Raw genomic sequence first — 11,595 nt, 5'->3', positions numbered from 1 at the left:
CTTCTTAATCTCTGGGAAGACTGAATGTTTTTTATGAGGAATTATGTCTTGAAATCTCGCAGCTGAATTAGAGTAGAGAATGTTGTATGCACTAGAGTGGATCAGCGATGAAATATTGTTGCAAACAAATTAGTAGTTTGAAACTTCTGCTGGTTATTATGAATAAGCTCGTTTATAATATTCAAAAAAAATATAAATCATAGTTTTACATCGTAAACATTGCCAGTTTATTTAAAATTTTTAAATTACTGTAGTTTAAGTATAAAAATAAAAATGAAAGTAATAAATTATAATGAATTATGGAGATGTAAATAAATGGATTATTTTTAACTGAAAAGATTTACAGCTTAAATTTTTTTTTACTATTAATCTGCAGATTTAATTGTTGGAAAAATATTCAAATTTTTTTAAAGTTAAATAAACATTTTTAAAATCTGGGAAAGAAGCTCAGAAGTCGGACGTGAAAAATTACTGTTTCAAAATTTTTAGTACAAAATTTCGTTTTTTTTTTACTTGGTCCATTTTACCCCAGAGATTTGAATATTTTGAGAGGTCCTATCCTTCCCCCACTTCTTTCTGATGTATGCTGCCCAAAATTTGCTGGCTTAACTCATAATGGTCATCAGAAAGTTTCTACTAGCGAAATAATTTTGCGATATTGGCCATCTAGCGGAAAATTTGAAAACTAAAATTCAAAAAATTTTGACAGTTGGTTAGATAATTATTTTTGTAAGCAAAATGATGAATTTTAATGGAATAATTGCACGAAAAATTTTTTAAAATAAAATTCGTTTTCAAAATTTAAAAACCAAAAATCGTCAATTTGAAAAATTTAAATTTCCCGGGCTATTCAAATATGAATTATTCCATTAAAGATAAATATTTAATTATGAAAGTAATGAAATATTGATGTGTCAATTTTTACATATGAGAAATTTTTCTTTCATGCGCCACCTGTCGGAAATTTTTCAAACTAAATTTTCAAAAATTTTTGTCGGCTTGTAAAATAATAAATAAATTTAAAAAATTAATAATTATAATTAAATTAGTGGACTAATAAATTATTTGTGATTAAATATTTAAAAATAAATAATGCAGCGCACTGAGGAAAATTGAATGAATAATAAATGAGAAATGTTAATGAATATTGGCGGCGTATTAATAATAATAATAAATTATTAAATGATTTATTAAATATGATAACACAGATTGAATAATCGTATCTGAACGCCATCTGGGATCATAAATAAACAGTTGAATGTTGAGTTTATAGAAGCGTAAAAAGGCCTCGCTGGAAAATAGAATCAGTATGTTTAAATTTAATGATCTGCATGGACGAATTATAGAATTAGTACAAGTGACTAAATATTTGTTTCAAATTATATCTGTATTATTTTAAAATTTTCGATCAATTGGTAAATTATTCCATCGGTTTGGTTACTAATTAAGTGATAATATTTAATGGGTGATTTTAAAACGCAAAAATATGACGATGGAATTGAATAAAGTTATTTTAAATGTCGGCGGTATAAGACACGAAACTTATAAGTCGACACTTAAAAAAATACCAGCGACAAGGCTGTCCCGTTTAACAGAAGCGCTTGTTAATTATGATTCAAATTTAAATGAATATTTCTTCGACAGGCATCCCGGTGTGTTTAATCAAGTTCTTAATTATTATCGTACCGGCAAGCTTCATTATCCGAGCGATGTTTGCGGTCCATTATTTGAAGAGGAACTTGAATTCTGGGGCCTTGACTCTAATCAGGTAATTTTTTTTTTTACAATTAACACTAGACTGATTTTTAACTTCCCGCTAAGAAAATTGTAAATTTTCAAAAATTCGGGAAGTTATTGGTTTCGGTCCGATTTACGAAAATCGAATTTCCATCAGATGTCGACGTTTCGAGGTCCTAGGAAGCTATCCTGACTAATTTCACGATGATGTCCGAGTGTATGTATGTGTGTACGTACGTACGTACGTACGTACGTATGTACGTACGTACGTACGTACGTATGTATGTATGTAAATATTCATAACTCTTGAACGGATGAACCGATTTTGATCGTTGAGGTGTCATTCGACGCGGCTTGTTAATGTCTTGAGGCCGTAGAAATTTGAACTTAATCGGTAGGGTGCGTTCAGAGATATTTCAAAAATAAAGTTTTTTCAAAAATGTTTTATTTGGATAACTTCCAATTTGCTCGATGGATTGATTCCAAAATCTAATCAGCTCTAAAACTCTATAAGCCGCGTCGAATGCCACCTCAACCATCAAAATCGGTTCATTCGTTCAAGAGAAACCGTTGACGAAAGAATTCAAAAAAAATTTTTTCCTTGGTTTTTTTGAAATTTCTCAAAAACGGCTGAGTAAATCAATTTCAAAATTCGACCAGCTTTAGAACTTGATAAAACGCGTCGATTGCCACCTCAACCATCAAAATCGGTTGATTCGTTCGCGAGATATCGTGGAAGAAAGAAATGCTAAAAAATGGTTTTTTACAAAACAATGGCATACAAAAGTATTTGCGAGCTCGAAGAGCTCGAAAATATATTCACAATAATGTTTTCGAGCTCAGCGAGCTCGAAAACAGCGGGAAGTTTTGGGGCTGGCCCGCAGGGTCAACTGACAGACCGATTTTTTTTTTTATTTTCGATGATGAAAATTAAATTACTTGTTAAATAATTTTTGAAAAATTCCTCATAACAAGTCACTTGTCAAAATTCCCCATAATAAATTATTCAAAATTCCTCATGACAGAAAAATTTATTAATTAATTTAAATTTTCTATAACAAGTAATTTTTGTAAAAATTCACCATTAAAATCAATCGAAAAATTCCCCATAATAAATTCGACAAAATTCCACACACAAGAAAACATTATTTGGTTTTTAAAAATTCCCCATCATTAATAATTTTGTCCAAATTCTCTATATTATTAATTCCTTAAAATACCACATAAAAAAAAATTTTATTAATTTTTTGAAAATTCCCCACAATAAATCTTTCGAAATTCCTTGTAAAAGGAAATTTTATTCATGGCTTTAAAACTCCCCATGAGTTATTACTCTTATCAAAATTCGACATAATAAATTCGTCAAAATTTCTCATAAAAAAATTTGTTTTTTAAAAATCCCCATTACTGATAATGTTGTCAAAATTCTCCATATTATTAATCCTTCAAAATACCTCATAAAATTTTTTTTTTATTAATTTTTTGAAAATTCCCCATAATTAAATACTCTTGTCAAAATTACTCATAAAAAGTAATCCTTCAAAATTCCTCATAAAAGAAAATTTCATTACTTTTTTACAAATTCCCCACAGTAAATTTTTCAAAATTCCGTATGAAAGAAAATATTATTTATGGTTTAAAAATTCCCCATAAGTTCTAACTCTTGTCAATATTTCTCATAATAATCAATCCTTCAAATTCCCTCATAAAAGAAAATTTTATATATATTTATTAAAATTTCCCATAAATAATCAATTTGTCAAAATTCCCCATAACAAACGTAATTTTTAATTTTCTCGAAATCCCAGAAATAAATAATTTTTTAAAAATTCCTCATAAAAAAAAAAATTCCAAATTCCTCAGAAATTTTTTTTTTAATTATTTAATAAAATTCCCCATAATTAAAATTCGTTCTAAAATAGTTATAAAAAATTTCATTATAAATTTCTCTTTAATTTCCAGTAATTTGCTAAAAAAAAAAAAGCTTAAAAACTAAAAAAAAAAAAATGAACCGTAAAATTATTTATCTAATGACGTGAAAATTTCCGACACATTATAAAATGCTCAAGTGTAAAACGTATTTAAGAGTAGCTAAAGTACACTCGTACGTTAGGAATTTTTTATTTCGTTCTATTGAATTTTATTTATTTTTTTTTTTTATAGTTTAGTTTAGTTTATTTTTTGACTTGCACACTTCTTTCACTCTTCGTGCCAGAAACTTGGTACAATATTCCTTGGCATCGGGTTTTTCTATTCTCATTCTTCGCCTCTGCATGTGATCCCCGCATCCATGAACGAGAAAGTTTATCGCACCAGAGACACGTTAAACCTCCAACGGATGTACCAACAACACAAAAGTTTATACTCTGTTGACTATTCACCCGATCCAATATTACTGATAACCACCACTATGATCTTACCTATATTTATATAGAAATATATATCTATATATATTTATCAATGATAAATATACTCATTTCACAATAAAATCCCTCTTTGATAAAAATATTTCACTTTTTTCCAATATATGTACTATTTTTTTTATAAATATCAAAAATGGGACGAAGCAATTTTGCAGTCTCGCATAGATTACTTGGGTAAAACGGCCTCCTAGATATTAAAAAAAATTTTCCATTAAAAAAAAATTTAATTTTGATCTGAAAAGTATAAAATTGATGTCACTTCAAGTAATCGAAGCTACAATATTTTTTTTTCGAAATTTCTGGCCCGAAATCGAAAAAAACGAAATTTCAATTTTGAACCTGACTCCGTTTTTTGGATTAAAAAAAAATTAATTAATTTTTTTTTAACAAATATTCAAAATTTACTGATACTAGAGACCCTAAACTACAAGAAAAAATTTATTTCATTCAAATCTGATCATTGGAACCAAACTTACAGAAGTTTTTTTCTCGACCCCATAGTGGCCCCCAAACTATGTCCAGTTCCAGTCTCCAAACCAAAATTTACTTATAATTATAATTAACGCAGTTTAAATTTTTCTACCATCAACCTCCGGAATCGCAATAAAAAATCCCATTTTGAACCTGCTTCAATTTCTCCGCCGAAAAAACGATTACCTAATTTTTTGAAAATAAATTTCCAAAATTTCTTCATAGTAGAGACCCTAAACCACAAGAAAAATTTTATTCCATTCAAACCTGACCATCCGAACCCAAGTTGCTCAAATTTTTCATTGAACCCCATACTGGCGCCCAAACAACTGTCGACCAGTTCTGCACTCGAACTCAAATTTTCTACTAATTAAACTAATTACCCCTACTAAAATTCCGTTTAACCTTCACCCAAGTTTAGTAAGTGTTCCATTATGGGCCAAATTAATTACAGAACCAAAAAAAAAATTCCATTTTTAACCCGATTCAGTTTCTCCGCCAAAAAAACAATTACCTAATTTTTTAAAAATAAATTTAGAAAATTTCTTCATAGTAGAGACCCTAAACCACAAGAAAAATTTAATTCCATTCAAACCCGACCATCCGAACCAAAGTTCTATAAGTTTTTCATTGAACCCCGTACTGGCGCCCAAACGACTATCGACCAGTTCTGCTCCCGAACTCAAATTTTTTACTAATGAAACTAATTACTGCTACTAAAATCCGTTTGACCTTCACCCAAGTCTAGTAAGTGTTCCCTTATGGGCCAAAACTAATTACAGAACCAAAAACAATTCCATTTTCAACCCGATTCAGTTTCTCCGTCAAGAAAACAATTACTTAATTTTTTGAAAGTAAATTTCCAAAATTTCTTCATAGTAGAGACTCTTAACCACAAGAAAAATGTAATTCCATTTAAACCCGACCATCCGAACCAAAGTTCTACAAGTTTTTCAATGAACCCCATACTGGCGCCCAAACAACTATCCACCAGTTCTGCTCCCAAACCCAAATTTTCTACTAATTAAACTAATTAACGCTACTAAAATTCGTTTATCCTCTACCCAAGTCTAGTAAGTGTTCCATTATGGGCCAAAATTAATTACAGAACCAAAAAAAATTCTATTTTTAACCCGATTAAGTTTTCCCGCCAAAAAAACAATTACCCAATTTTTTAAAAATAAATTCCCAAAATTTCTTCATACTAGAGATCCTAAACCTCAAGAAAAATTTAATTCCATTCAAACCTGACCATCCGAACCAAAGTTCCACAAGTTCTCATTGAACCCCATACTGGCGCCCAAACAACCATCGACCGATTCCGCCCCCAAACCCAAATTTTCTACTAGTCTAAGTAACTAATACGTCTAAAATTCGTGTAACCCTTACCCAAGTCTAGTAAGTGTCCTATTATGGGCCAAAATTAATTATAGAGCTAAAAAAAAATAAAATTTTCTACAAAAGCTCTTGTTCGGCGTTCCAGGTCGAGCCATGCTGCTGGAGTACCTACAGCACTTACAAAGACACAAAAGCGACCCTAGCGATTCTCGACAAACTTGACGTCGAGGGTGTTAAACTGTCTGATCAAGAAACAGCCCATTTGTTCGGATACGAGGAAGAATACTTGCGTGGAACATTAACGCGGTGGCAACGACTTAAGCCGCGTATTTGGGCGGTTGTAGAGGAACCTTATTCATCAACATTCGCAAAATATATTGCCTGTTTATCTATCCTCTTTATATGTCTTTCGGTTTTATCATTTTGTCTGAAAACAAATCACGTAAACGTTAAACATTCACGAACTTATACTGCTCGTAAAGCTTTTTATTATATCGAACACATTTGTAATGCCTGGTTCGCTCTGGAAATTATCATCAGGTGCCTGGTAAATTTATTTTTATTTATTCATTTAATTATATTTTATTTCATTCCTTTTCACTCCATTATAAATTTTAACAACCGGTTAAATTGGAACAGAGCCAATACAATGGGCGCTAGATTAATCGTAATTACCACTGACCATAAATGTAATTTTTAATCTTTTTAAGGTCAGTCCCAGCTTCAAACGTTTTGTAGCATCGCCGGTGAATGTAATCGATATGGCAGCGACACTTAGCTTTTACACAGAGCTCTTTATGACCAAATCAAATATCTACGTTGAGGTTTTGTCTATTGTACGAGTTCTCAGGCTTTTTAAACTGACCAGACACTCTCCGGGTCTGAGGATTCTCATCCACACTTTTAAGGCCTCGGCAAAAGAATTGGGCCTGCTGGTTTTCTTTCTCGTACTTGGGATCGTTGTGTTCGCGAGTCTCATCTTCTATGCTGAGCGATTGCAGGTATTTTTTTTTAAAACTTGATCTAGTGATTAGGGATTTTTTTTCTTTGGGCCTTGGGTTAAATGGGAAAATGAGGGTACGGCTGTATTTGTGAAGTGATTTCCTCTAGTTCGAGTACCCACATCGATATATTTTGAAAATAAAAAAGTCAAGTCAAAATTTCGATAAATATTCAAAAAATTTTTTTTTCTAATTTGGGACCTAGATCTTTGAGAAAGGAGTTGAATAAGTGGTCACATAATATGTTTTGAGAACAAAAATTTAAATTTCGTTTTTTTCGAAAAAACTGAAAAAAAAATTTTTGAAAATAATATAGCCTTGTTGGTACTCATTTTACTCGAGATTCAATCAACTCTTCGAAAACTAAAATATTTTTTGAATATACATATAAATATATGTTTCGCGAGTCTCATTTTCTATGCTAAAAGATTGCAGGTATTTTTTTTTATACTCGATCTAGTGATTAGGGATTTTTTTTTCTTTGGGCCTTGCGTTAAATAGAAAAATGAGGGTACGGCTATATTTGCGAGGTGATTTCCTCTAGTTTGAGTACCCACATCGATATATTTTGAAAATAAAAAAATTAAGTCAAAATTTCGATAAAAATTCCGAAATTTTTTTTTTTCTATTTTGGGACCTAGGTTTTTGAGAGAGGAGTTGAATAAGTGGTCACATGATACATTTTAGAAGCAAAAGTCAAAATGTCACTTTTTTTTTTAAAACTGAGAAAAAAAATTTTGAAAATAATATATCCTTGTTGGTACTCATTTTACTCGGACTTCCATCAACATTTCGAAAATAAATTCATTTTTGCAAAAAATAAATTATTTTCTGAATGTATATATAAATAGTTAAATATGTATGATAACGGAGGTTGATATTATATTGGACTACAGGAAAATCCGGAGAATGACTTCAATAGTATACCAGAGGGACTTTGGTGGGCACTAGTAACCATGACGACAGTTGGTTACGGTGACATGACACCCAAGACATTTCCTGGGATGTTCGTCGGCGGACTGTGTGCTCTAGCCGGTGTATTGACTATTGCCCTACCGGTGCCCGTTATCGTCAGCAATTTTTCTATGTTCTATTCCCACAGTCAGGCACGCAGTAAATTACCTAAGCAGAGACGTAAAATTTTGCCCGCTGAAATTCCACGTCGACGGAGTCAGAGATTCAATCAACAGAAAATCCATGAGCATTTGGAAACGTCTTTCGGTGACGGGACTGACCAGGTAATAAATTATACCCTTTTTATTGAGCCCCCACTCGATCTCCATCGTCCGATTTATTGATTTGTTTAAAATACCAACTATTTATTATTTTTATTTAATAGTCAATCATACCCGCGGCGAATGAAGACGACGACAAATGTAAAGTCTAGTAGCAAAGAAATGATAAAAATTTTAGTATTTCATACACCGGATATCAAAGTATTTGATACAAAGAGTAAGTGATGTGTCTCTTTGCAGACAGCATAAAAATAAAATGAAAATAGAGACAAAGATGGAGACGCAGACGGTGGCACTGACGGGGATGAAGATGGAAATGGGGGTGGAGATGGAGATGGAAAGGAAGAGAAAAAATACCCGAGGCAAAAAGAATTGCTAAAGGATTCAATTGTTTCCAGAAGACATTCTTCGTATGATAAAAAGAGTTAAACAAAAATATAAGATAAAAAGGAATATAAGAGTTTAGTAAGAAAAAAATAGCAGAGGATAAAGTATAAGAATTGACTGACAAATTCCTGGTGGTAGATTTCTGAGTCTTTACCCCGACGATCCGACGGATGCTCTGTTAACGCAAAAAGCCACGTAAAAAAGGTTTCACTCACTCTGTCACCCCCGTCTATTTGCGGATAAAAGATCCTCGAGATGTTTGCAACCCGATATCCTTTTTAGTTTAATACCTTTTTTCTTTCAGGGAACTATCTATTTTTTCATACTTCGATTTTTTATCTATTGCATTTTACTCCCGACAAGACAGAACACTTGCATTTATTTCAATTTATTTCACTCGCTATTTTATTATTATTCTCTTTTTTTTTATTCTGCAAAAAAAAAAATTACCGTGACCTGGGATCGAACCGCTGACCTTCTGATGACTAGTCAAATTTTTCTTAATATTACAACTAGGGGTATGCGAATTAAGAATCGAATAATTCGAATTTCCGAAATATTATAAAATTTTCAAACTATTCAAAACTTTTCGAATAATTTGAAACTATTCGAAGTATTCGAATCTCATCGAATAATAGTAATCTTTTTGAATTATTCGTCAATTTTATAATTATCCGAAAGTTTCGAATCATTCGAAACTTTTCGAATTATTCATAACTATTCGAATTATTCAAAACTGTTCGAATAATTCTGATCTTTTCGTAATATTCGAATCTCTTCGAATAATTCAAATTTTATCGAATTATTCGTGAATTTTAGAACTATTCGAAAAGTTTCGAATTATCTGAAAATTTTCAATTTATTCGAAACTTTATGAATTATTCGAAAGTTGTCAAATAACTCGAAGCTTTTTGAATTGGTCGGTCATTTTATAACTATTCGAAAAGTTTCGAATTATCAGAAAATTTTCGGATTATTCGAAACTTTTCGAATTATTCATAACTATTCGAATTATTCAAAACTGTTCGAATAATTGTAATCTTTTTGAATTATTCGTCAATTTTAGAATTATTCAAAAGTTTCGAATTATTCAAAAAATTTCAAATTATCAGAATATTTTCAATTTATTCGAAACTCTTCGAATCATTTTAAAATTCATGAATCATTCGAAAATTTACGAATTGTTCGAAAACTGTCAAATAATTCGAAAAATTCGAATTATTCGATTCAAAGTTTGAATCGAATATTTTGGTTCGATTCGATCAAAGAAATTCGAAAATTCGAATTATTCGCATACCCCTAATTACAACCTCATACATATGTATAAAATATAAATAAATTTGTAAATAATTAAATAAATAAATTTCATATATTTTTGAAAAAAAAAACTTACAAATAAGACGGACACGGCGGGATAGGAAAGAAAAATTTTTCAACGCCACGTGAATTTTTTTTCGAATTATCCCGCCGTGCGGTAGTCGGGTATTATTTTTATTATCATCATTATCTAAGAATTAATTAAAGACTGGTTCGGTCTAATTATAAATATATAAATATATATATGACAAAAATAAAACAGTAAGCGAGTGGGGTAAGGGTAAGAATTTGTGTGATGGTATGGTTGTCATTAACTACATGACGCTACCGCACGAGGCTGACGGCGCACGCGTCGCATCGACCGCCTGAACGTCACTCACTGAAGTATCCGGCTCTGAATTCGCCACTCGGGGCTACGCTCAAGCGAAAAGCGTCATTCTGCTTCGCTCCCGGCGCTGACAATAAGAGGAACAGAGAGGGAACTATGGTATATATATAAATATATAAATATGTATAAATGTATGACTGAGGAATGAAAAAAAATGGGGATTATAATATAGAGTATGAGAAACTTAGAACTGTCTTTTGAAGTAAGCGATGACATGACGCAACAAGAGTCAAGTTTTTTTAATATATACCCCGGGTTTTTCATTATCTTCTATCTTTTGACTCGTCAATTTAATGTATGTACTTTCTGTTATGGAAAGAGTACTGGAATTATTTTATTATGATAATTACGTGGGGTGAAATCGGCCGAGGAAAAATTAATTAATCAACACTGGGAATATTTTTATTTTAATTAAAATTGAGGGGGAGGGCTGGGGAAAATGGACATGGAAATATTTTGAGAAATTTTTTAAAATTAAAAAAGACAGTAGGAATATTTTAATTTTAATTTTATAAAAAATTTCCTGACAAAATGGGTATGAAAAATTATTTGAATTTTTTTTTTTTAAGATGGAAATATTTTGAAAAATTTTTTTGAATTGTAGAAAAAATAACAGTAAGAATTTTTTAGTTTTAATTCAAAAATTTTTTCGGGCAAAATGAGCATCAAAAATTATTTGAATTTTTTTTTGAATTTAAAGGAAATATTTTGAGAAATTTTTTTGAATTGTAAAGAAAAACAGTAGGAATTTTTTTATTTTAATTTTTAAAAAATTTTTGGGCAAAAAGGGCATGAAAAATTTTTTTATTTTGATGGAAATATTTTGAGAAATTTTTTTGAATTGTAAAAAAAAACAGTAGGAATATTTTAATTTTAATTCAAAAAATTTTTTCGGGCAAAATGGGTATGAAAAATTTTTTTATTTTGATGGAAATATTTTGAGAAATTTTTTTGAATTGTAAAAAAAAAACAGTATGAATTTTTTAATTTTAATTTTTAAAAAATTTTTGGGCAAAAAGGGTATGAAAAATTTTTTTATTTTGATGGAAATATTTTGAGAAATTTTTTTGAATTGTAAAAAATAAAACAGTAGGAATATTTTAATTTTAATTCAAAAAATTTTTGGGCAAAAAAGGCATGAAAAATTTTTTGAATTTGATGGAAATATTTTGAGAAATTTTTTTGAATTGTAAAAAAAAAACAGTAGGAATTTTTTAATTTTAATTTTTAAAAAATTTTTGGGCAAAATGGGCATGAAAAATTATTAAAATTTTTTTTTTTAATTTGATGGTAATATT

General features: G+C 30.2%; 1 protein-coding gene across 1 annotated transcript; it reads left to right on the top strand.

Annotated features, from left to right (window-relative positions):
- Positions 1-1,141: 1,141 nt before the first annotated feature.
- On the top strand, positions 1,142-9,105 carry LOC130664607 (potassium voltage-gated channel protein Shaw-like). The gene is made up of 5 exons (XM_057464595.1): positions 1,142-1,768; positions 6,115-6,516; positions 6,680-6,970; positions 7,867-8,208; positions 8,310-9,105. Exons 1-5 carry the CDS (start codon positions 1,487-1,489, stop codon positions 8,355-8,357), a joined length of 1,365 nt encoding a protein of 454 aa, XP_057320578.1. The 5' UTR covers positions 1,142-1,486; the 3' UTR covers positions 8,358-9,105.
- Positions 9,106-11,595: the final 2,490 nt, after the last annotated feature.

This window comes from Microplitis mediator, chromosome 3 (assembly GCF_029852145.1).
Source record: "Microplitis mediator isolate UGA2020A chromosome 3, iyMicMedi2.1, whole genome shotgun sequence".
Classification (NCBI taxonomy): Eukaryota; Metazoa; Arthropoda; class Insecta; order Hymenoptera; family Braconidae; genus Microplitis; species Microplitis mediator.
The sequence above is the reverse complement of the archived record's forward strand: the minus strand, read 5'-3'. Positions and strand labels throughout refer to the sequence as shown.

Bases quoted from the DNA above. Each gene is read 5' to 3' on its own strand.
- LOC130664607 (XM_057464595.1), top strand. From the start codon at position 1,487: ATGACGATGGAATTGAATAAAGTTATTTTAAATGTCGGCGGTATAAGA. The intron at 1,769-6,114 runs GTAATTTTTTTT...TCGGCGTTCCAG, and splicing joins GGGGCCTTGACTCTAATCAG to GTCGAGCCATGCTGCTGGAG. The intron at 6,517-6,679 runs GTAAATTTATTT...AATCTTTTTAAG, and splicing joins AAATTATCATCAGGTGCCTG to GTCAGTCCCAGCTTCAAACG.